The following is a 26,175-nucleotide window of genomic DNA, read 5'->3' as shown; positions in this document are numbered from 1 at the left end:
AAGAAACCATAGAGAACAGCGCAATCAATAAAGGGCAACCAGCAAACAAGTGAAGTTCTAATACACATTTGTAGAAGCAGTTTGGGAAAGGAAGAGAATCCAAGTGGGTAATATAACTCAAATACATCATAAAACTGATGGCATTGTGTACCTAATGCCCTCTTTCAAATCCAATGCGACTTCTACCAGAGCTACCCCCCTCATACCCCTCCCGCATTGACGAACCAGCACCAGCTCTCATTGTCCCACCAGACCCAACCTTGTCCATAGCCTTCTTACCTTTCTTCACTTCGGTCAAGAATTGATCGAGTCCAAATGGATCGGCTTCTTCTACCTCTCTCTCAAACTCAACTGGCCTATCTCTGGGTCCAGACCTTTCTGCAGTGCCTGAAAACGACTTGTCTGGTTTGAAGCGATCCGTCTTCATTATCTTGTCTAACTGTTCATCAGCGCCGCCGTACATATCAGAATCAGCATCCTTTTTAGGTCTGTAGAGAGTTGAGAGAGTGGGCTGAGCAGTAAATAAACCCTTGTCGTATATATTGTACTGGTCGTCGTTTGCGAATCCGGAGTCCATTCCTTTATCTTGGTTAAATAGCCTCTGGTCATACATAACTTCTCCCTCTCTACCTGCTCCAGTAGAAGCCATGCCAAGTGCAACCTTCTCGCTGATATCACGATCTCTGTCTCTTGTTATCTTACTCTTCTTTCCCATTGCTGCATCCTTAGCCTCCAACCTTCTTTCCCTTTCCCTCTCACGACGTCGTTCTTCACGAATCTTCTCCCGCTGCAACCGCTCTTCCCTTTCCTCCCTTGTCTCCTTTGGTAAATCCTTCTCCTTTTCTCGTACACGCTCAAACTCGCCTTTCATCTCAGAGGTATCTACTGTGTCTCTCTCAGATGGATAGGGAATTGTAGGAGGTGCAGCTCCAGTTCTCTCAGACCGGGCTTTCTGAGCTAATGCTCGAAGCTCCAGCTCCTTCTTCTCCTTCTGCTTCATAAGCATTTCTTTCTGAACCTTAGATCTCATTGCAACAGCTTCTCTTGCTTTCTGCTCTGCAACATACAGAGCTTCAGACAGCTTTGCGAAGTTATCGTTAATTTGAACTTCTTGAAGGCCTCTTCCATCAGCTGCAAGTCGCTTGTCAAGTGGGATTGTATAACCTTTTGGATTCTTCCAATTTGAAATACACGGTGGAATCTTCCAATCCTGCTGATCCTTCACGGTGACAGGACGAGGAGGGGAATGCATAACAGGCACAGGTGGAGACCCCGAAGCTCTAGGAACACGTTTATGCTTGAACTTTGGAGGCTCGAGTGGATCAACTGGCATCTCCACCATTCTAATTATTCTCTCCTTGGCACCTGAATTAAACGCAGCTGATTGTTGAGATGGCTTATACTTGATAAACTTTGAATCCGAGGAATGTTTGGCAACATTTTTAGGCTGCGCTGCACTCAATCTCACATTAACTATCTTTTCAAGTGCAGACTTCGTTTCCTCGGTTGTTTCTTCAATCTCTTTCTGCAACTCTTCGTCTTCATCACTCACTTCATCATTTTTCAAAATCTTTGGAATGAGATCTTTATGTTGCGAATACACAATCTTTTTAGCATTTTCATTCTGCTTGACAATAGCATCATACGCAACATTCCCATGAGCATCAACTGTAATAGGAAGGATCTTGGATCCAGGCTTCGATGATTTGTCTCTACCCATATCAAGTGGGTATTGAGCAATGTGAATCTCTGGAAAAGCACCACCATCTCCAAAATCCTCTACTTTCCTTGGAACAAACCCACCACGCTTCAAGTAAGGCGGCACCGGATTTGCCTTGATAACAGAAGTTTGCTCTGCTTCTGAGGAACTAAAACGCTGCTTGAACCATGGATCACTAGAATGATCATAGTGAGTTACAGTGGTTGACTTTACAGCAGGAAGAAGGTCTTTCAGAGTTGCCATGCCTTTTAACTACCTAAAAGGATCAGCAGAACCAGTGAAAACCAATTGTTTAAAAAAAAAACATGCTCTTAACCATTGAAGGTAAGAAAGCTAACAAACACCTTGATCCAAAATAACCCAAACCCAGAGGTTGATATTGCTGAAAATTAAGAATTAACATCTCATACAAACAAGAAGGCTTGAAATTAAAGAAACCCAATTAAACTCTAACCTAAATAAAATAAAAACCAAAACAATAAATTACAACTTCAAACGGAAAAGAAAGAAAATACGGTGCAGCTGCTAGATTGGAAAACCTCCGAAATCCTTCATATCCATCAAGATCGAGAGAGAGAGAGAGAGAGAGAGATGTTTACCTCAAAGTCGCAGCAGATGCAGAGTAAATTAGCCCAAAACCACAGAGTCAAGCGGTTAAAATATGAGAGAACTCGGCCAAAAAGTCAGATTGTCTAGTGAGAGGGATTGTTCGACGGCGGGGACTGCAAGAGCGAGAGACGACTGTGGAAGAGATAACGGAGGTTGGAGTAAGTAGCTGATAGAAAGCTTCGAATGGGCTCGACGGCGGATCGAGCGAAAGGGGAAGAACTTGGCAAGTTTTGATTTGCAAAGATTGGATCAAAAAGGGAGGGTTCGAGGGAGAAGCGAAAGGGCAAACGGAACTTAGGGCTCGAACGGGTCAAGAATGGGGAAATGTATCGGGTCGAACCGGATGACTGTCAAATCCGTGATTTTTGTCTTCGGATTGGATCGGATCGGGTCGATATGGATCCATCATCTAAGCCTCTTGTATTCATTTGGTAGGGGTTTAGTGGATTGAATTAGAAAATTAATTAAAAATAAAATATATATATCACCAATAAAATATATATATATATTAAAATTAACAATAATTTTTTATTTATTAAGTTTAATTTAATATAGTTTAAGAAAATTCATGAACTAATATAATCTATATAATTGAATTTTCATAATGAACCCATAAGTTCATATCCTAACTTAAATAAGTCAATTTTAAAAGATAAAAAAAACAAATGAGCACATTGGACCACTTTGTACTCACATATCTCATACAAAACCTCATCACTCCTAATTTTGTTCATTGTTTGAGTGGTTTTGCTATATTTTTATTAATTATTTTATAGTTTTTATCACTTTTACTTTTACTTTTACTTTTATGAATTCAAGAACATGTGAGATGGAAGATTCGAATATATAACATATGTTTTAATCAATTGAGTTAGGTTTATAATGATGATTTACGTGGAATGAATTAGATGAAGCTAAAACTGGGATAAAAAACTACTTGAATGAAAATCGATTATAACGAAATTAACCCACATAGAAATGATAATTCTTTCGTGTTGTTTGTTGGGAGTTATTTGAAATCAAAATCAATTAGAGAATCAATTAGAGATTAGGATTTCAAATTAGGACGTTCTAGTAAATGTCATCCACGAGAATGAAATTTTAGTTCTAGTTCTCATTCCGTCTAAATGTAAATGCGTCTACGGTTGGTTGAACAATTTTTTTATAATGGATGAATTCAAAAAGTAAGAAGAGATCTATATATTGATTCACTTATTTATAAAAACTTAAAAAGAAAAAATTGTTTTCCATTTATCTTTATCGAGCTTAGGATCATGGCTTGTTAAAGATCACTTTATGTTAATTAGTTTTTATTTAATAATTTGAAAAGTTAGGTTCGAAGGCATGGAATATGTAAAGTTAAGAGACCAAGTAATTTTCTTTTTACTTATTTTTAAATCAAAGAGGAGTAATTGAATTTGTAAATTATGCATAACGATCTATTAACCCCAATTCATGCTTTTTTTCCAGATATTAAAAGACCCTACCAATCTATTAACTTAAGAACTCTAAGATGCAGCCCAGTTTTTCAGTGTTTAAGTTAATTTGAATTCTCCAACATAACTGGGAAAAAAAAAGTGTCCTGAAAATTTGAGGACCTCGAGCGATTGATTGAACAAACCTAAAAACAAACACATTAACACTGAAAAAGAAAACACAAGACAAATCTACCCATCTGAATCAGATTCAATATGCCAGAGAGGGTAATAAAAACGCTTTTAACTACTTTAGGCTGACTTTACAACGACTACGTTCCAAAATAATTCATCCGTTATCTTAACAAGAATTAATCCGAAGCGGATGAAATCCGAGTGGGTACGATTCTGCAGATCAATCAGTTCAGAGCCTGAAGGTACTGTAGCCTCCTAACCCAGAAGATCCATATCCACCATATAATTGTGAAGATAAAGAGGATGAAGTATAGGATGAACCTGCAGCATCCAACTGGGAGTAAGATGACCTCATGCCTGAGGTGTCTAGCCTGCCATAGCTGCTGCTTGTTACTGGTTCCTTAGGAGCACTTACTGCTTCCTACAAGCCAAAAAGAATCGTAAATATGTAAACATTACCCTAATTTTTGCGCATCAACAGATAAGTCATAGAGCTATTTGAGTTGGGATAATTCTTGATGCGGGAGAATCACAATCCTTTTCTATCTTAAACATGTATTTGATGCTGAATAAGTAATGAAAACCGTCTATAGAAGAGAATTAAAACCGTCTAATGAAAACCGTCTTTCATTGAGAAGGATGAAAGGATATAAAAAAGCATTCAAAAAACGAATCCAAAAACCAAGCAACCCTGTCGCCCGTTTACAAATATGGGTCCCAAGCCTAAAGAATAGGCTACGCTGATAGTTACAAAATATATACATATATATATGTATCTACCTATATATACTGTGACTCATCCTAACATAAAAGCCAGGAAACATTTGTAGATGGTGACGATTAAATCTCTAGTTTTCAATGTTTTGTTTTTAAATCACTGACAAAAGACAGCCTAAGCTTCCATTCCAGCTATTTTTAAATATCTACCGTCACAGAAAGAACAGGGTAAAACTGCTTCCAATTTTTAAGTAGTGGAAAATGGCATTGAGATGACAGATCTCCATTAAGTTCAATTTTAAATTTATTTTAGACTTCAATTCAATTGACAATAATCATCAACAAACTTATGCACCACTAAACAACAACAGTAAGCATGGGTGAACTTTGAAAGCAACGAGTTCTATGGAGCATTTGAAAGATACTAGATCTATGTTACAAATAGGCTCTTCTCTCTCCTCTCCTCACTCTCTCTCTCTCCCCCCCCTCTCTTAGTGATCCACAATGATACCAAAAACTGTCGAGTCTAGTGAGGCTAAAGCTTTGGCCAAGGAGAGAATTACAAAATGTAATAAAAGTAGCTTTATGCAAGACGTGAGAAACAGAGTACCCCATCACAACTCTATGGACCACATACAAGCTCTTAACCCCAAGTTATAAGTCAAACGGGAAACTTAAATATTACCTGAATTAATTGTTGAGCCATCTGAACTTGTGATGAAGTGCCTTTTATTTCCACAGTGATCTCGTCAGGTAATCCCCTGCTCTCTTGTATGGTTAAGATGGCACCACTATTGCGACGGATGAATGCAATATTTGTTCCTCCAACCCCAATGATGTCCTCAGCATAAGATAACGGGATCTGCATTGTCTGAGTAACCTGACAGGAACCACAAGGAGGTCACTTAATCAGATATAACAAACTACAAAGACAGACTCTGTAACTATCCTGTCCCCACTGCCTCCATTCAGTTATGCTAAAATCTATAATACTTGTATGCATATGCTAAATATTTTGGACCTAGTGTTTCCAAGACAAGATGGACATGTAAACTGAGAAGCTTCTAGCTTGCCTGGACCTGAAGATGAAAAACAAATCACCTAATTGTAATAACGGACATGCAATGACTGAATGGTCTTCTGGAGGTCAGTAGGTGAGGAAGTTTGCCACCTCACTAAGTCAACATAGACCATTTCCTTCTACCAATAACTGGATAAATGAGCTACATATACCAACCTGAGTTACAATAGGTCCCCCAGAGCGACCAACACCCGATGATCGAATTGTAGGAAGTACTCGATCTTGCCCATATAGAGAAATACCAGAGGATGGAATATAAGAATCAAGATAAGCTTCTCGGTCAAGATATAGGGATTCTCTTTTTGTAGATGAAGGATACTCGGCAGAGATCACACTTTGAGATGAAGTAAGAAGTGAGGACTTGTCAGCCCAGGCATCCATTTGGCGATCTTGTGAGGGAGGTGTATTAAACTAAAAAAAAAAAAGTAGCAACAATTCATTACCAGTCCTAAAGTATGGTAAAAAAAAAGGTTGGTCACAGATCTAACAAGAAAACACTTACACTTTTTTCAAACAGAGGAAGAACACTACGATCAACTAAAAACTTCCTTAGGTGGCCCACCACTGCCTCTAGGGCCTTGAGAACCTTTAAGGATTCTCCCTGCAATTCAACCATTCTCTCGTCTGCACCAGCATAGAACGGCATCTCATCTGCAAGCATCAAATGTAGATGAATATGGGAATGTTCAGAGAGCACTCATGGATGAATAACACTAGGAGGAAATGTATTATTATCTCGGGACATTATTACTTACATGTCCTGCTGACTGAAGCTCAAGGCTTGAAGTTAATAGTCATCATGCTTGGTCACTTTGTTTTATAACAATACAATTGAGGTAAAAAATAATTTTTATTTTATCTAGCTATTGTCATGTACTTTTTCTTTTATAGGTCGTTTTTATCATGTATGAGCAAGAGAAAGACGTTAGTGAATCACAATAAGCATGCTTCTCTAAGATAACCAGATAAAACTCAAAACTCAAGAATGAAACTATACTAAATCCTCCAATTTTGAAGAGAGTTTATATTCTCATTTGCATATAAATTCATTAAAAAAAAATAAAGTTAGCAATGGGGTCTCTTTAAATGAAAGGTCTCACACGTTACATTTTCCTAATGCTACAAGGCTCAAAACACAGGAAAAAAGTTGATAAAAAAGAACTGAACTTTCATTGAAAAAAAATGAAAGAATAATAAGAGCATCTAAAAGAACCAAACCCAACTAAAGAGTGGGTTCCAATTAAGTAAATAAAACGTAAAGAATAATTACAAGAAGTCTTTTTGCCCAAAGAGAAACAGAGAACCTAACGAGGGGTCCCTCACAACTTCCCTAAAGATCCTATTATTCCTGTCACCCCATAAGCCTCACAACACAACACAAACTCCTGCTTGCCACAAAAACCTCCCTTTCTCTTGAAAAGGTGGATGGAGAAGGAACTCATCGATCGTCTCCCTGTAGCCTTTGTGTCCAGCAATAAAACTCAACGAAATCATATTTCTAGATTCAAATTTTGTTTGGCAGCAACTTTGATGAAGTAATGGGGATAAAACTCACCAGAACAAAGCTGCATCCAAGGGATTGAGGCAAATAATTTTCTAATCACAATACCTTTGAACTATTGTAGCTGATGTCTATTTGTTTGCTTGTTTAATATCCCTAATGCAAGTTGGAAGTTTTTTCCAATACAAGAACCCGAGCTTTCATTGAGAAAAATGAAAGAATATAATAGGCCATTAAAAAAAAAAACAAGCTCAACAACCGACAAGAATAGGCTCCAATTCAAAAGAATAATACTAAGCTAATAATTACCAAAAAAAAAAACCTAATAAATGGAACACAAGCTCTAAGGTTGGGACAAGCAATGTGAAACATACCCAGGACAACACCTTGATTGCTATTTGGACCATAAAAGTATTAGGAGATCTCATTTGAAGATAAACCCCAGTCCTTGGAATTCCAAAATTCAATGGTTAATATGGTCACTGAAAATTAAAAAGATTGGGTGGGGGGTAGGGGGCTACTTTCTGAAGGGTCAAGAAGTACTTAATCTGGACCTGCTAAGATCCCAATTACTTATCTTTATTAACCCAATTTGCCTATAGTGAGGTAGCACTTGGTTAATAGGAAGACCATGGAGCACGGGAGTCTTGTAGGAAATATCAAGATGGAAAACATAAGATCGATTTCTGTGGATATATACCTGCATATACCTTTGGCATAAGGTGGTTAAAAGCAAGTATTCGTTCACCCCAGCCTACTCCCTCAAAATTGGGGATGGTAGAAGACGGGGAAGATTGATAGAGGATGATTGTGTTTTGCAGTTTTGTTTTCAGTTTCTTAGATTTGATTTAATATCCTAGCTCTCGGACTATTGAGGTGAATGCCCAGTGACAAAGCTTGGAGGCTCATGTCGTGCCTAGGCTACTGTTTTCAGATCGCATGACACACAGTATCCTTCTTTAAAAAATACAAACTTTCATAGTGCAACTGAAAGAATATACAACGTGCATAAGAAAAATGTTAAGCCCTTTGAGCAAGGGAGAACCTTTTCAGTGGAGTACAAAATTAAAAAAATATATTAATAACATTTTTTTAACATATGAAAAAGTATAGTACACAACAAATGATGGGGGTACGAAACTTTTAGAAAGAGAATGAGAGCTTTTGTAAGAATTCACTAAAAATGGGGGTCTATATTTTCATTTATTTTTAAACAAAAATAAAAAATAAAAATAAAAAAATATCACTTATGCTGCATAAGCACACACCTTTTAATCACTAGCAAAGGGTGAATCCAATTTCTCATGGTGATGTCAACAAGGTTAACTGACCATGTGCGATGTGGACAGTAATATGCTAAGTCAGCATGACACTTGTTGGGCATGCCACCTATATCAATCAAGTTCACATGTGTGGTGACAAGACTGCTGCCAACCTGGCAATAACTAAACTGATTTAGGCATTATCACCTCGACCAAAAAGTCAAAAGTTCAAATCATCATCCCCACACATCATTGAACTCAAAAAACAAGACAAGGCTTGTAGGTCACCAAGTGTGTGTGCACATTCAATAACCCCAAAGGATTAAACGATGGTAACGGGTGACCATTGCATGTGAAATGAGCAACAAGAATTAGCTTGCAGCTGGGCAGACAGTGAGTGCGAGCTAGGGAGACCATGGAGCTCTGGAGTCTTGTAGGAAATATCAAGATGGAAAACATAAGATCAATTTCTGTGGATATATACCTGCGTATCTTTTAAAGAAGAGGCTTTTCTTTAGGGAAAAAAAGGGAAGGTACATTTAGCTCAATGGTAAAAGGTAAAAATGTGATCCCTATAAAGGCTAGTGATTCTTATTGATATTTTCTTCAAGGACTTGCTATCTAGTCATTGGGACCCTGCTCTTTCAATAAGAGACTCTAATTATTTATATGGAAAGGGGCCGAGCTGCTCTTTCAGTATCCTGTCTCTATGCACTATCAAACTCTAACTCTTACACAGCACAACTTTTGAGGTTGCAATCTTGCAATGAGACATCCCAAATTTCCACTTCTTCCAAACATTTGATCCCAAAATTATGGGTGAAAACAAGCAATTCTTCCTAACCGAATCACTTCTCTAGTCAAATAACTGATCAATACGAAATTGGACTAAATGAAAAGGGTTTAGGAATAAGGGTTATGGTGTATCTTATAAAAAACACTACAGTTAATAATGCTCAGGATATTGTTCTCCTGCCAAAATCAAAGCTTAGTACGCTGGACAGATTTTTATCAGACCCATTTGCATTTCTCACAATAACGGGGGTCTTCTATTGATTCCCTTGGATCTTTTGTGGCATTATTAGTCTTTAGAATGATCCTCCTCTTGCAAAAGGTTTTGGAGGGTGCACTTATCTGCCTTTCTCTAAATAACAGCCTTTCTGATACTCTATAACTTAGCTATCTGGTAGATTTCATGATCTTTGAAAATAGTACCGCTAGGCTCAAAATCAATCAATAAAAGAGAATGGCAAGTGCATAACAGAAAATGAACGCATACCTCCTGATAATACTCTTATAGAGGCTCCTGTACTCTCCTGTATAGATTTTATTAATGAACCCTGCTTTCCAATTAGATTGATTGCTTGAGTTGATGCCACCAGTAGCCGAATTGAACAAAATGAAGTTTTAGCCTCGTCTTCGTTCTCAGAAAATAAGAACACACGTTTGAAGACTCTTATAACTGCATCCATAGCAGGGGAAAGGGGTGCCTCAGGGTCTTCTTTTCCTGAAATTAGCACCTGAAGTAAACTTCAAACATTAAAAACTGAACGTACAAGTTTGAACAAGACCTCCTACTTGAAAGAAATTGCCAAAAATGCATCGAAGTGTTTTTGCAAATCAAAGTGAAGCATCACAGAATTAAAACGTAATTGCAACAGCATCTTATAAGGAAAAGCTATGCCTCTCTTCTATATATTACAGTTCTTCATTGAACCTAATCAAAATCATTTGGGCACTCCTGAAAATACATAGTGTATAATCTAAATAAACCAATTACATGTCAACACCTTCTAAATTTTACAGGACAATCAAGCAGTACCTGGTCAATATATAAAATGAAGTAAAAAACAGCCTATACAAAAGCACATTCTTCATGGAAGGTAATAGTCAGATCACTGTCATATTTGGCCTCAAGTATTCGAATTTTTCTCAATGGAGAACAGAGCTCTCATTGAGAAAATTGAAAGAATTCAAGAGCATAAAAGAAAAGGAAAAAAAAAAAGACAGCCTAATAAAAGGGGGCCAAAACAAGATCTAGACTAAATACACACACACACACACACAAAAGCTCCGCTCCATAAAAATCAAGCCTAACAAAAATTACAAAATTACGCCTACTTTGGGTTATAAGAGGCTTATGCCACCATGGAAAAATGCTTCAAGTTTTTACTCCTAAAGAAGTGACTCAAAGAATGATATCAAGTTGTCATGTTCTTAAAAATATAAGAAGTTACATCTGCATTTCAAACATGTGTACAGAGAATTAATCTTCCAAGAAAAATGGACAGAAATCACATTTCTGTTAATAGAAATGAAAGAATATACAAGTGCATGCAAAAACAAGCTCCCAAACAAAAAAAAAGAGTCTTAACCCTAACTACAGAAAAGGTCTCAAATCCAAAAGAATAAGACCAAGCTCATAAGTATAAAAGACGTAGTGACAGAAAAAACCAAGGAGGCATTAAACTAGTCACCTCCTAAACCTCCCCACCTGAACTCTCCACCTCTCTAAGATTCTACTATTCCACTCGCACCAAATGTCCCACAAAATTGGACAAAAGCTAGAACTTCTCCCTAAAGGAAGAATTCCGAAGCACCTCCTCCATTATAGATCAAGCTTCAATTGAACAACCAAAAAAAGGTTTAACATAAGCTCCTTTTGTTCCCCAATAAGTTCAATTGATATGCTAGTTAACTTAATATCAAACAGAGATTCTGCGGCTTCTGTGAAAGAATAAGAAAATAACTTGTTGTGACTAACTACTGTGAAATTCATGGAACCAACCAATGATGGGAGAATGATCTCTCTTTTTTCTCCCGAAACCTCGGGACCCAAAAATGGAGATTTCTTTTGCCTAGAAAAAAAATAAAAAACAGCTACCAGAGAGAGGTCAGGTTAAAAAGACACTCACAACACGATCAGGAGTGCCAACAGCACCATCAAGAACACGAATTCTAGCCCTAGTTTCCTCGCACATCTTCTTGATAAGATCGCCCTTGCGCCCAATAATGCTTCCAACTTTAACGACCGGTACAATAAGCCGAAACACGCAGTCTCCAGGCCATCCGGGCCACTTTTTATCGGAAGCGTCGGTATGATTGGGGCTTTCATCATGGTCTGCAGAATCCGAAGCCGGAGCAGACAAGTAGTCTTGGTTAGAGGGATCGAGGTCGGACTCAGCGCCACCGGCTTCCATAGAGTCTGGTTCTGCAGCAGCTACAGAGGCATGTGGGGAGCTTTCGGGGTTGAAATTGAGGACGTTGGCATCAGTGGAGCCATTATCCGTAGCTGTGTTGGTGGCCATCGAGAAAGATGAAGAGTCTATTGAGTTAGGGTTAAGAGTTGCAGAGGTTTTAAGAAAATTAAGGAAGAGAAAAGGAAAAGAAGAAATAAATTCGTTAATTAATTTTAATTTATATGTAAATTACTTTTATTTTTTAAATTTATTATTCATCAATTATTAATTTATTTTGTAAATGCTAAAAGAGGTTAAAGCAGTTATAATTATATTACGATTTATCAATGTTCGAGAAGGTTTTTAGAATGAGTTTGTTGGAGAGAAATTTCAATATGTTTAAAAGATGGTGTTTTGTTCTCCTCTTCAAAAGATGTGGGATCTCGCAATCCACTCCATTCTCTTCTCCAACGTCCTTACTCCCACACTGCCTTGTGTCTACCCCTTCGAAGTTTGCCCTTCTCACTAACACATCGCTCGGTATTTAGCTCTGATACCATTTGTAACGACCCAAGTCCACCGCTAACAAATATTGTCATCGTTTTTAAAACGTGTTTGTTAGGAGAGGTTTCCATACTTTTATAATGGGTGTTTCGTTCTCCTCCTCAACCGAGATGGGATCTCACACTTAGTCCAAATAAAACATAGGACACGAGCTAGTCTTACCAACCTAAAAACTTTACAATTTTATAAATTAAAAAATAATAATAATAAGAAAAAGTAAATTAAAAAAAAAAATAAATTAAATTAAATTAAATTAACCAAGTTCAAATAAACCCAAACCTACACCTTGATTAAAATATTAATATCGATATCGATTGTCATAACTTCACTTTTATAGATACGTGGATAAAATGTTAACGTCGACAAATATTTTATTTTATTTTGTAAATAAACGAATTATAAAATTATTTAAATTAATTATTAGGTAATTTTTTAAATTAATTATTAGGTAATTTTTTATGACAATTTTTTACTTTTAAATATACTTGGTTTCCTTCCAAATAATTTTTCATGATTAAACATCTAAATTCCCAGTCCGCGCGCGCCTGCATGTCAATCATTTTCCCGAGATTACGGATCCATTTTGCCGACTTTCCTTGCCTACATTGTTTTATTGACTAGAGGTTGTTCACCTTGAAGACCTAATGCGATTATGAGTACGACCGGACGTGGGAGACACACGGTCCTCTAGATTTTCAAGGGGCGACACCACGCAAAAGTCTTAATTTTTTATATTTTAAAAAATTTATATCTCAATATTAATGTATATCGTCCTATTGAGATTAATACACGATTTTTATTTGATGAATGTTTATTATCAACGCATCAACAAATATTTCAATCCTCGACTGCACTCTAAACACATGCTTAAAAAGTCGAGCCAACTCAACCTTACACTCCAACTGTATTCACCTCTCATATATATTTATTTTTTTCGTTCAACAAACTAAAGTAAAAGATTCAAATTTCTAACATCTCGTTGAGTTATGCTTAAATTGACATCTGATAGTATTAGATCAAACACATATAATTCATCAACGAACCAATCAATTAATCGATAGACTTATCCAAATCAAAGTCAAAAGGCATGGACCAAAAATGGATTCCCATGCTCTTGCCCATAATTTATAATACTTTATATTATAAATTCAAAAGGGGAATGGGTTTTAATTTCCAAAATAAGAAAGGCCAAAATGGGATAAGCCCATAGCATCCTTCCAACCTCCAAATCTTTTATGGAAAACGAAACAATTTTTGGAACTCTCTCGTATCTTAATAACTATTCATCTTACCGAACCCATATGGATCTCGAAAAATTATTTATTTCAACCTTCAACGATCTTGAATAGAAGGAATATAATCAAATGCTAGTAAGTACAAGACAAGGTACTGCTCCGTATGCAATAGATAAAACAAACATATAATAAGAATTATGTTATTCATTGGTGATCCGTAGATAACGTAATTCTATAAGGATATTTGTATGATTCCGTGTATATTTAAATAATTTATTTATTATTTTAAATATTGCAAATTACCTTCGACATTTCATAAATATTTCAAAACTACTGTGTACCTCACTAATAAACCCAAAAACCTAAATCATTGTATCAATCTTTCAATATTTTTTTTTGTACTAAAAAAACAACAATATAACGACTATCTTAGAGTCCGAGCTATTCGTAGCTCCTAACTAGGTTATTAAATCGGGGGAAGATATATATTTTATTTATTTATTATTTAAAAAATTGGTGAATGGGAGAGAAGATAAAATGTGAGAGGTGCATGAGAGAGTGAATTAAATGAGTTGGGCTGTACAAAGAGAATGAGCCAATCCCAAGAACCACATACTTGTCCTTATCCATTTCAAAGATAACCTTTTTTTTTTTATTTTTTTGGTCATAAATTCATTCGTGAATTTCAAATTGCTTGAGTGTATACGTTTGTTACCATAAAATCATATGGGTTTTTGTTTGTTTTTCCATTTTCTAGATTAGCATTTAATGGCCGCTAAAATATGCCCAATTTCATTTAATAGTCGTTAGTTTTGGATTCCCCGTCCGTCTGACTGTTTTAAAACATGTCTGCTGAGAGGTTTTCATACCTTTATAAAAAAAAATGTTTCGTTCTCCTCTCCAACCAATGTGGACTCTCACAATCCACCCTCATCTGGGTCTAGCGTCCTACTCCACACCACCCAGTATCTAGCTCTGATACAATTTGTAACCGCTCAAAACTTATCGCTAGCATATATGGTCATTTTTGGGTTTTCCCTTCCGGACTTTCCCTCAATGTTTTAAAACATGTATATTAAGGAGAAGTTTCCACACCCTTACCACCCATGTTTAATTTCCTTTTTCAACCGATATGCAATCTCACATGTATAATTATAAAAAAAAGAAGAAAAACCCTATATAAGAATAATATTAATGATCGAAAAGTATTTTTAAAATTTTCATATTTACATTTAATTCAATAAATAAGACACATATATATATATAACTTGTCACAATCACACTTTTAATGGCAGCAGACTTGCGATTGTGTGACACTCACTTCCCAACGACAAGTGAACTAAGCTAATTCGTTATTGCATCGCCTACGGCCAAACGACGTATGCTCGAGCCTCTGACTTCGATTTTAAGACAAGGTTTTAGAGAGCGAGGGAAGAGAGAAGTTATATAGAGAGAGATTTAGATATTTTGGGGAAATATCCAAAAAGTGAAAAGAAAAAAAAAAGATTTGTATTTTAAAATTTGAAACGTAATCACAAGTGATTGAAGGCAATAAGCACAACGTTTGACATTCAAATGCCACAAATAATCCCTCAAAAGATACCAAAAAGGTCCCAATCATTGCTCCCTTCAGACAAATCAGCCACGTCATTCTTCTTCATGCACGTGACCCCTCTCAACTCCATCATCGCCTTGCCACCTCTGCCCTAATAAAATCTACCTTCTCCAATCACCACCTGCCACCTCATCAGATAAGAAATACCCCATGTCTCCCTCTTTCGCTCGTGTCACCCCTCACTGACAAAGTGGATATCCAAACTTTCACACTGCAGCAATGGGCATGGTCCCATTTGAGGCTCTCAATTACCAATTTGCCCCCCCCCCCCTCTTGCAGGCGGTGTCAATTTAATGCCCTCGCTTTTATAATTCATAGTTTTCCATGTGATTTCGAAATTATTGTTTACATTAATGTAACCGAGAAAATCCGATCAAATCAATTCATAGGTTTTATTTTATAATATACTTTTTTTTTTACTAATTATAATTACTTAAATAGGTTAAAAAGGTAATTTTTCAAAATACATATTCAAATATTTTATATACGATTCCAGAACATGATCTAGAATTGGGTCAATTATGTTGATTAGAAGTGGACAATAGAATGGTTCTACCACCCAAAACTCATCTACGTGATGTACCTTATAGTTGGGTTGTACCTTCCTCAAGTGTCAAATGTGATGATGTATCGGATCGTTTAAATTAGATATCCATTTTGGTACAAGAGAATGAGTTTATTATGGTCAGTGCAGTGAGATTTGTGGAACTAATCATGCTTTTATGTGTGCGCCTAGAAACATAGGCCGACTGCTGACCCCACTCTGGCTCAGCCGCACCACCCTGGGTGCGAGCCACTCAAGAAGCAAACTATTACAGTCGAGGAGCAAAGCTATTTAGGTCTAAAAATGTCTCAAATTACTCCGATTTAAAAAAAAAAAGGATTGAATTGGCTTAAATTTGTTATTTAATAATAAATATAATTTGGGTTTTAAAATTTATCAATCCAACAATTAAAGGTAAAAAAATGCATTATTTAGATTTGTTGTGGTTTATATAATCTAAAAAAGAAGAAGGGTAAAACAGGTAAATTAGGAAGAATGAAGGGAATAATTGTAAATAATAATAATAATAAAAAGTAAGTGGTCCCCACAGGACTGCAGAAACCAAGCGTTGTCTCGTCTTGTGTACTCTTCTATGTAGTAATCTCCATCGCTAAAGAAGAAGAAGAAGAGAGAGAAAGAAGAAGAAGAAGAGAGAGAAAGAAGAAACAGAGCAGAAATGGTGTGTGTATATGTACAGCACACTCAACGGATCTTTCCCTTTTATCTTTCCAACCTTCTTCTCTGTTCTTAATTTCTTCAATTTTTCTCTCCCTGTTTTCCTTTTTTGGCTTAATTCCTTTGATTTCCAGTTTCCATGGAACTTTCAAATTCCTCTGTTTTTCACGAGTTTCAGGGTTCACGATTTTCCCGATGGAATTCATGAAATTTTCTCGGTAACCAAACAGAATTCACAGTGTTTTCTTTCTTTTTCTTGTTTCTTCTGAGAATCCAATGTCTTCTCCGTGTATTAGTGGCGGTGGAAGAGCTTACAGTTTCGACCTAGAAATTGTGAAATCTCCATCTTCTTCATGGACGAGAACTTCGCAATCTTCTTCGCCTTCTTCGACTCTTTCTGAATCAAGCAATAATAATACTCAGCTTGCGATCTCTACTCGAAAATCACGAACTCCGCGAAAACGCCCAAATCAAACGTACAATGAGGCCACTCTTCTGCTTTCTACGGCGTATCCGAATGTTTTCTCTGCCAAACACCTCACGAATCCGAGAAAATTCACGAAATCTCATGATTCTCTCTTCTCTGATTCGGCGGAATTGCTGTTGCCGTTCCGTGGAATCGATTCGTCCGAGTTTCTCATCCATCAGCCGCTGGAAAAACCTAGTTCCCAAATTCATTCGAAATTGGCGAATCTGTGGGAGAATCGGCCGTGTTCCAGCCCAGGGGAGGTTGATTTCCAGCCGGATTCGATGGAGATGGAAGATTTCGATGCTGAATCGATTCTTGACGAGGAAATCGAAGAGGGAATCGATAGTATCTTGGGGAATCTGTGTGTGGATAACCTAGAAACTGGCGATTCGGTGCAGGATTCTTGTGCGAATAATCATCCTTGGAATTGGAATTGTTCCTGGAATCCAATCGGCTTAGGAGGATTAAACCAGAAATTCGAATCCGGTTATGGAATCGAACGAACAGCGATCCGAGAAGTCGACAATGGAAACTGGTGGCGATTTCCGACTGTCGATGTAGTCGAAATCTCTCCGAAATTAAATCCAAAGCCACCGGCACCGGCGCCGGCACCGTCGGCCGTGGCGACGAAGAAGAAGAAAAAGAAAGTCGAGAAGCTTACAGTAATCGAATCGAAAAAAGCCGCAATGGCACCGGAGAAGGAGAAATCGGAGAAGTCGATTGCGAAAGGATTGGTTCTGAAACTGAACTACGAAGCCGTCGCCGACGCTTGGTCCAACCGAGGATCCCCATTTTCCGACGAGATTCCGGCGTCCAACACGGCGGGAAGTGATGTAAATGTACGTCTCTCATCCCGCCCCCGAAAATCAAAACCCAAGAAACTCTGAAAAAAAAAAAAAAACAAAAACAAAAATTCCTTCCCCCCCGGAGTTCTAGGAATCCAAATCTCTCTGTTACTGTTTCACTCCTAAAAAAAAAAAACAAAAATATTAGAGTTAAATTTGTATTTTTTTTTATTAGTCTTTATTCATCTCTATAATTTTTAGTTCTTAGGTCAAATATTTTAAAATTATCGGATTTAAATAAACTATGGGTTAAAATTATAATATTTCCTTTTTTTTTTTTTATTGTTATAAATAATTTAAAAAGAACATTTTCCTTTTTTTAATAGAAAATTTAATGTGCTTTTCATTAATTTTAAATTATTTTATTTTGACCATTTATAGATTTCCTTGTCAGTGGGTCACTTTTCTCACAAAAAAAAAAAATCTAAAACGAAATTACGAAAAAGGGTAGAAAAAATCATTTAAATATGGTGTTTAGTCACGAGCCTCATTCAAAAGCGAGGGTAATATTGTAATAAACTAAAAATAAGCTTGATTTAATATTATTTTTGAAAAAAAGGAAACCGAAATGACGAAATTATCCTTGGTGGTGAAGTAATTACATGTTGTCCAAAGTAGGGAATAATGAGTTAAGAGTGAGGGTATTTTTGGAATTTTGCAGGCGAGGCTGGCGCAGATTGATTTATTTTCGGACGGTGGAGGATTGTTGAGAGAAGCCAGCGTGTTGCGGTACAAGGAGAAAAAGCGGACCCGTCTTTTCTCGAAGAAGATAAGGTATCAAGTCAGAAAAGTCAACGCAGATGGACGGCCCAGAATGAAGGTATGTATGTGAATCTGCTGCATCCACCCTCATCTGATTCCACCCTTTTCTTTTTTTCTTAAATTAAAATAACATTTTATTTCTTAAAAAAATGATATTGAATGAATTTAGAGATTAATTAATAAAAAAAAAAAAAGGGAGGAGTGAAAAGACATTTCACTTTTGGCAGGGGCGGTTTGTGAGGAGGCCTAATTCAAGCGCCAGCCAACAGAGATAGACAGCAGCAGCCTTTTAGGGTTCAGAAACGCTCATTGCTGAGTTGTCAGCTTTCCTTTTTTATTATTTATTTTTTTATTTTTAACTTTCTTGCATTTAATTATTATCCCCCTACCCTTTTTTTTTTATTTCTTTTTTGCCCCCCAATTTTCCATAATTACTTTTCTTTTTCCCATTCTAGGAGGTTCAATGAGAGAAAATGGCCACTAAGTAGATGGTCAGAGTTCTAATAATTCAAGGCTCTTTTTTAATATTTATTTTTTCCATTTCCATTTATGTAATTTTCCTTAGATATCGTTCTCATGGTCGATTTTTTTTTATTATTATTTTTATGAAATAAGAAATGTAACGATTTATGTCCCTCTTGTTTTGTCGTATCTCCCATGTGAAAATAGAGTTTCTCGATTTTACTTATTCTTTTCGTTAAATGTATGTGTTTGTTTTTAATATTTAATTTTTTTTTCTTTTTCAATTTATAATTAATTTAGTTTCGTACGAGTCAAAAGCTTTTTCATGCTAGTCATTCACTTTTAGTGAGTGTTTAAACTTAAAGTATGATAAGGTTTACTGGCTTGGTTGAAGAATGTAACAAAAAAAAAAAAAAAGAGTAAATAAATGAGTACACTGAAAAATAATAGCTTCGGGTCTATACCTTGTGCTCCGGGATCGCAACAAGAACCAGATCAGAGCCTCGACAAACAACCCACCCGAATTGTAGGTTCATAGTCGAGCCTCCCAAGTTTGGAATACACCTTGACTAGAACACATGAGAAAAAATATATTTCTAATCTCTATTTTTTATTATATTTACGTGTCTAATAGTTTTTTAAATTAAATATATAATATATTGTCAATTTTTAATTTTCTTAAATTACCATTTTTCTGGTATAAAATTATATTATATATTTAATAGAATCTTAATTTCTTTTTTTATACAATCAATAATATTAAAAAAAATTGAGTTAGACAAAATTTGAAAACTCGCTAAATTTATCCTACGAACCTAACTCAATTAATTAAAATATAAATTATTGATTATACGTATCATTAAACTTAAAAATAGACTAAATTAAAATTAAATAATATATTGGATTTATTTGTAAATTTTTTCAATTTAAGCAACCTTATTAAATAATGAATCTAACCCTAAAATATTTAAATTGGGTTGCCTAAATTGGTGAAGTCATTTGTCTAAATTTTATTTTTAATAAAAGTGAAATATTAGTAATATATATATATTTCAAACATTAAATTAAAATTTGGAAATCAACTTTTAAATATAAAAAAATTTATTTCAAAGAATAAATAAAAAAAATGTAGGATTTGACAGGAAATGACAGGACCAAAAATGCTCCGGAGACATGTCTGGACGCATTCCGACCAATCAGAACCCATTCGGAACAATGACCAAATTAACCTTGAATTCCCGCTGCCCATCCCGGGAACTTGGAGGACTTTATCGGAAGAAGATAAAAACCCGTCAAAACCAGTAACTGAAACCCGCCATTTTTCCCGACCTTAAACGAAAATTCATTTTCAATATTTTTTTTTTTCGCCTCTTCATTTTCTTCGATGCGCACATTTTTTGTTAGAGCGGCAGAGAGAGAGAGAGAGAGAGAGAGAGAGAGAGAGAGAGAGAGAGAGAGAGAGAGAGAGAGAGAGAGAGAGAGAGAGAGAGAGAGGAGAGAGAGAGGGTCGTCATCGTCGTCGTCTTGGTTGTTATGGAAGACTCGATGACGGAGGAGAAAAGATGATCACCATTTCCTTTCTCTCTCTCTCTCTCTCTCTCTGATCAACCATCAAGCGGATTCTGATTTCCATGGGCACATTTCAGAGCTTCCGCAAAGCTTATGGCGCTCTCAAGGATTCTACCAAGGTCGGCCTCGCCAAGGTCAACAGCGAATACAAGGTTAACTCTCTTCTAATTGAGATTCAATGAATGAATGAATGATTTCTTTACATGTTCGATTATCTGATTTCTGCTTTTCTCTTTTGTTTGAAGGATTTGGATATCGCCATTGTCAAGGCTACCAATCACGTTGAATGTCCGCCTAAAGAACGTCATGTTCGAAGTCAGTTTTCTTTGTTCCAAACACCTGATTGTTGTATTTCTGATTCTGGATTTGGTGTTGGTGTTCGTGATGTGAATTTGTTTTCGATTCTTATCTGTTTGTTGGTATTTCCGATTAGAAGTCTGAATGGTGAAATTTGGTTCGAAAATGCTTATTTGGTATCCTTATTGGTAGAAATATTTTCGGCGACATCGGTGATGAGGCCTCGGGCGGATGTGGCGTACTGCATTCATGCATTGGCGAAGAGATTGTCGAAGACGCGGAGTTGGATCGTAAAATTCTCTACCATTTTTCATTTCAATTGTATATTCCCATTAATGCGTTGTATGTTCTCTTTTTTCTAGGGTTGTGTTTGGCACTATTGTAATGAGAGACAGGACACTAGAGATCGAATTTGATATCCTATTTTGCTAAGTTATGATGCAATATGCCAAATTTCGTAAATAAGAAAATGCGCAAAAGCCAAAACATCTATGCAATCAATGGATGCACCAGAAAATTGAAACCCCCAAAATTTAGGGTGTTTCTCTGTTGTCTCTGGCAGGTAGCCTTGAAGACATTGATAGTTGTACATAGGACATTGAGAGAGGGTGATCCAACCTTCAGGGAAGAACTTCTCAGCTATTCACACAGAGGACACATTCTCCAAATATCAAATTTCAAAGATGAATCAAGTCCTCTTGGTACAATGCTTCTCTTTAGTTTCTATGAATTTAACCAGTATGCTGATGAGGAGGCCTTTTATGATACTTGTTTCAAAATATTTCATTGTGAAGCTTGGGATTGTTCGGCATGGGTAAGGACGTATGCCCTTTATCTAGAAGAGCGACTTGAATGTTACAGAATCTTGAAGTATGATATTGAATCGGAACGTCTAACGAAAACGTCTCCAGGAGCGGCAAAGGTTTGTAATGTCAAAATGAAAACACTAAGTCGGATGGAAATTGGTAATTCCTTCGTAATTAAGAAATCCCTTCTTTAACAGGTACATAGTAGGACACGCTTGCTGAACTGTGATGAGCTACTGGAGCAGCTACCCGCACTGCAGCAGCTTCTCTACCGCCTAAAGGGATGTCAGGTAATAGCTGTTAAAAGGGTCTCTTTTTTATACTTACAAAAAGGCTATTGCTATTAATTCTGTGGATTGTGGACCCTTTTATTTTGCAGCCAGAAGGAGGAGCTTACAGTAATTATCTTATCCAGTATGCCCTGGCTCTGGTAAGTAACTATGTTATCTTACAATTATGGACCCGGCATTGGGCTCCACAACAAAATTTTCAGGTCCTGGACTAGGAATTTAAAAATTAGTTCAAGTTTTGGTTGTTTACTTCTAACCATAAAGCTTTAAGAAATTCAGAGGATTGCACCATCATAGATGTAGAAGAATTCTAAGTTTGTTTTTAACCAGCAAATGATGTGGGGTTCAACACTCAAAAATTAGTTCAACCTCTTACACTGGTTTAATTGTCTACTGTCCCGAAGGTTTAATTGTCTTGATGAGCTATTAAGAACCTAGATAAGGTTTGATTTTTACAATCTAGGAGAGAATTACAGCCCAGTACAACTGTATTTTATTCAGTTTTGCATTCGTGCTTATCTCATATCATGAAAACATATGAGAAGGTAAAATTTCATTCTCAACCTTTTTCCAAGAAAGTGATCAAGAATCATATCAATTGTTTTCCCTATCATTTCCCATTATCTATCTATTAGAGAAAAGAACGTCAAATATGTTACTCATTCTGTATTTTTCATACTCTTGTCTTTTATTTTATGAAGGTACTCAAAGAGAGCTTTAAAATATATTGTGCGATAAACGACGGAATAATAAATCTTGTGGACATGGTAATGTATCTGCTCCAATTTACTACTATTTTTTTACTAATGCACTATTGCGATTTTGTTTGTTCGTTATAACAGTTATGTTTGACTTCTTACAGTTCTTTGATATGCCAAGGCATGATGCAGTTAAAGCTCTCAATATATACAAAAGAGCCAGCAACCAGGTTATTTTCCCTCTAATATTTTCACCTTCTGCTGTATATGAAAACATGGACTATTGAACAGATAAAATATTGCAGTTGAAACTTGAAATATAGTACAATAAAGTTAACTCTTTCAAGTTTTCTTGTTCATAGGCTGAAAATCTTTCGGAATTTTACGAATATTGTAAAGGATTGGAACTTGCTAGAACATTTCAGTTTCCCACATTGAAGCAGGTTCTTTTTTCTTTATCTCTAGATCCAAAAAGGGTAAATTTTACCCAGTTAAAAGAGAGGGAGAATATAATCCCAAATCTTAGAAATGTTCCTTACACTATTAATTTTATGCAATCAACAGCCACCTCCATCATTTCTTTCAACAATGGAAGAATATATAAGAGAAGCACCACAGACAGGTTCTGTTCATAAGAGACTGGTGAGAAAAACTTTCCAACTCCCCAAGTTTTTATCTTGACTTTATATGTATATATTTGTATGCATGTGATTTGTTGGTTTGTCTTCCGTGTACAAATATTGTTCCTATATGTGTATCTCCAACTTCATAATAGCACATACTTAGACGTATGTCTGTATCTTTGTGATGCAGAGTTTAGATCCTTATGCCATGCTGAAAACTAAAGAGATTTGCTTTTCTAGGCAGGCTTTGAAGCATAGAATGTAGTGGTCGTGATTGCACAAAATATAAGTGAAACAAATAACCAAACTGCAAATTATTAAGACCAATATCCTAATGCTACTGCACTGCTTAATTAACCAAGTCTCCATTGCTAAATCCCTTTGTTCATGGCTATCCTTGCATCTTAAATTTTTGCCATCTTTTCTGGCTTATCCTCTATTGATGACTCTACATTTTTGTAAAGTTTTTCTTTGCTTTACAATGACAGAGCATATCTTTTCATGGATTAAAGTACTAAGTATAATATTCCAATTCTTCTCTCATATTTAAAATATTGATGCATATCAACAAACTACATTTCCCTTCGTAGTTGTTCCAAAAAAAGAAAAAAACTTTTGTGAAGTTGATACTTCACAATATTTTTTTGTTAAGATTGCATCAATATGTTATTTCTATCAGCATATGAGTTTTGATTGAACATGGGATTCTATAGCTTGCATTTGGCCTAAAGTAGCACAGAAGTTACAGTCATGTTCTGATTATAAGACTGAACAGCGAGCTAGGATCTCCAGTTTGGCAGTTTCCAAGAAAATATATATAATGTGGACCAATAGGCCCTACATTAGCATCTTGAATTTTATTAACTTCTTCCCGTAAATCCTCTTTTCGGTTTCATTTTCTGATCTGCCAATTCCACGTCTGTTAAGGGTTTTCAAAGAAAGTAAAATCCAACCATATTATGCCATGTCGTAATTCTTAGATGAATTAAAATGTTGGATTTTCTGGAGAATATTTGTACTTCTTGGGGTTTATGTCATTCTAATACAACCTGACGGACCTCTGTAAATGATCAGATTCTGGTGCGTGAGTGTACTGTATAAGTGTTTCAGTTTGCTCTATGGTCTTAGTTATTGTCATTTTTTGAGATAGGAATACCAAGAGGTGAAGCAATTGACTCAGGAACCGGAGAGTCCCGAAGAACCTGCCGAAATTGAAAAGGAGGTTGAAAATGTTGAGGACAACGAACCAGTGGTTGAGGACACAGAGGAAGAAGAATCCCAACAGAATGAAGAGGAGGAGGTCGCTGAATCTCCACCTCTAATTGCGACCGACGACAAAAGTGATCTTCTGGTAAGAATTGTCAAATAAAGCATTTTCTTGACAGCCTCAACCGTCTCTCCTGGTTCATAGAGTGATAATTTCCCATGCAGGGTCTGAGTGAAATAAACCCTAAAGCTGCAGAAATAGAGAAAAATAATGCTTTAGCTCTCGCTATAACTACAGATGGTACGTCGGTTGCCATCTGATTCACAAATTTCTTGCTTATTTTTCGTCGGGAGTTTAAAATTTAGAGCTGAAATTCAAATCTTTTCCAATTTTTGCAATTATAGAGGCTGTCTCCAGTCGTTAATTACGGTCCATTTATCTTCTGAAGTTTTTAAAATTCTGCAGGGAATAATCCACCTTCTTCAAATCGTTCTTTGAGTGACATTGACAGTAGTGGTTGGGAGCTAGAGCTTGTAAGCACACCAAGCAATGATGCTGGTCCAACGGTCGATAGCAGACTGGTTTTTATCCTTCCCATTCACTTTTCTGATTCATTATTTTCCATCCTCGTTTTTTTAACTCTTCAATAATGGAATGCGATATTATACGCCGTTTTCATCAAAGCTGTGCCTAGTATGATTATAGCCCATTTCAAATCAAACGGCTTTGGATGAATAGCTGTTCGTCGTTTTCTTTATTTTAGTCTGGTCATGAGATTTCATCTGGTATCAAAAAATAGGTTGAAGTCATTTCAAAATGTTAATTTTGGTTCATTTTGAACTCTATACTTTTTCAAAAGGTCTATTTTAGTCCGTGTACATAAGTGATTATTTTGGTCCCTTAAAAATGAAATAAAAATGAAAACGAAAGGACTAAAATGTTCTATATTTAACCCAAAAAATCAGCATGTCAGTCTTTTTATGAATGCACTTGCGTACAAGACTTATGTGAACTTTTGTTTTAAGTTTATAAACTAGTTGAAAGGCAGATGAGATGAGGAATTGGCTGCACAATAAGGTTTATTGTATTACAATTTTCATGTAATGAGATAGATAAGTATGCCTTCTGGATCAGGCTGGTGGTTTTGACAAGTTATTACTTGATAGCTTGTATGAAGATGAGCATGCCAGAAGCCATCTTCAGCTGCAGAATGCTGGATATGGACCATATGGCGAAACGTCGGTGCAGAATCCATTCGAACACTTCGATCCGTTTTCACTGTCAAGCAGCATAGCGCCTCCCCCGTGCGTGCAAATGGCAATGATGGCTCAGCAACAACAAATGCTTTTCCAGCAACAGCAGCAGGAATCATTACAAACAGACGCCTTCCCTCAGCAGCAACAGCAGCAGCAGCAGGAGCAGCAACTAGATTCAAATGACTCCGGGACGATGGTACCTTATGAGCAACAAGAAATGCAACAATTTGGTCCTTCTAATCCATTTGGAGACCCTTTTCTTTCCTTTCCTCAAACTTCGACACCGCGGGGGGAAAATCATAATCTAATCTAGATTTTTTTCTTTTCCTTTTTAATTGGCTTCAACTTCTGTAATTTCTTTTTTCTCTTCCTTTTTATAATTTTTTCATAGGCTATTACATGTTCACTGTGACGTTGTCAAGTTTATTATGTGTAACTAATTAAATAATGGAAGGTGTAATTTGGTTTTGGGAATATGAGTTCTATATACAAACATGTATAGATATATATACACATTTTTGAACAGCTGTCCATCTGTAAGTTTCATTTCTATCCAATCTTTTTTCTCTTCTGCCCTCA

The 26,175-nt window shown here is 36.3% G+C and overlaps 4 protein-coding genes across 5 annotated transcripts; 2 read left to right on the top strand and 2 right to left on the bottom strand.

The window, feature by feature from the left end:
• Window positions 1–9: 9 nt before the first annotated feature.
• LOC111805842 (SNW/SKI-interacting protein) lies at window positions 10–2,619 on the bottom strand. The gene is made up of 2 exons (XM_023691091.2): window positions 2,320–2,619; window positions 10–1,976 (listed from the first exon to the last, which is right to left on the bottom strand). Exon 2 carries the CDS (start codon window positions 1,961–1,963, stop codon window positions 152–154), a length of 1,812 nt encoding a protein of 603 aa, XP_023546859.1. The 5' UTR covers window positions 1,964–1,976; window positions 2,320–2,619; the 3' UTR covers window positions 10–151.
• A 1,290-nt stretch (window positions 2,620–3,909) lies between these two features.
• LOC111805844 (RNA-binding KH domain-containing protein PEPPER) lies at window positions 3,910–11,879 on the bottom strand. Its single transcript, XM_023691093.2, has 6 exons — window positions 11,416–11,879; window positions 9,780–10,020; window positions 6,240–6,388; window positions 5,894–6,148; window positions 5,342–5,536; window positions 3,910–4,360 (listed from the first exon to the last, which is right to left on the bottom strand). Exons 1-6 carry the CDS (start codon window positions 11,806–11,808, stop codon window positions 4,169–4,171), a joined length of 1,425 nt encoding a protein of 474 aa, XP_023546861.2. The 5' UTR covers window positions 11,809–11,879; the 3' UTR covers window positions 3,910–4,168.
• A 4,365-nt stretch (window positions 11,880–16,244) lies between these two features.
• Window positions 16,245–18,919, top strand: LOC111805845 (protein CHLOROPLAST IMPORT APPARATUS 2). 2 transcript variants are annotated; one of them, XM_023691094.2, is made up of 3 exons: window positions 16,245–17,620; window positions 18,288–18,446; window positions 18,616–18,919. In XM_023691094.2, exons 1-3 carry the CDS (start codon window positions 16,589–16,591, stop codon window positions 18,661–18,663), a joined length of 1,239 nt encoding a protein of 412 aa, XP_023546862.2. In that variant the 5' UTR covers window positions 16,245–16,588; the 3' UTR covers window positions 18,664–18,919. The 2 variants fall into 2 exon arrangements, with proteins under 2 accessions (XP_023546862.2, XP_086984195.1); XM_087128069.1 differs by having other exon boundaries at window positions 18,288–18,450.
• Window positions 18,920–20,225: 1,306 nt separating this feature from the next.
• LOC111805843 (putative clathrin assembly protein At5g57200) lies at window positions 20,226–26,175 on the top strand. Its single transcript, XM_023691092.2, has 15 exons — window positions 20,226–20,571; window positions 20,665–20,734; window positions 20,909–21,006; window positions 21,279–21,417; window positions 21,511–21,638; window positions 21,720–21,812; window positions 21,902–21,952; window positions 22,514–22,579; window positions 22,675–22,740; window positions 22,873–22,953; window positions 23,075–23,152; window positions 24,284–24,484; window positions 24,565–24,640; window positions 24,806–24,921; window positions 25,475–26,175. Exons 1-15 carry the CDS (start codon window positions 20,482–20,484, stop codon window positions 25,907–25,909), a joined length of 1,788 nt encoding a protein of 595 aa, XP_023546860.2. The 5' UTR covers window positions 20,226–20,481; the 3' UTR covers window positions 25,910–26,175.

Source organism: Cucurbita pepo, chromosome 11 (assembly GCF_057944985.1).
Source record: "Cucurbita pepo subsp. pepo isolate OVF chromosome 11, ASM5794498v1, whole genome shotgun sequence".
Classification (NCBI taxonomy): Eukaryota; Viridiplantae; Streptophyta; class Magnoliopsida; order Cucurbitales; family Cucurbitaceae; genus Cucurbita; species Cucurbita pepo.
This window is presented reverse-complemented; position numbering and strand designations above follow the sequence as displayed.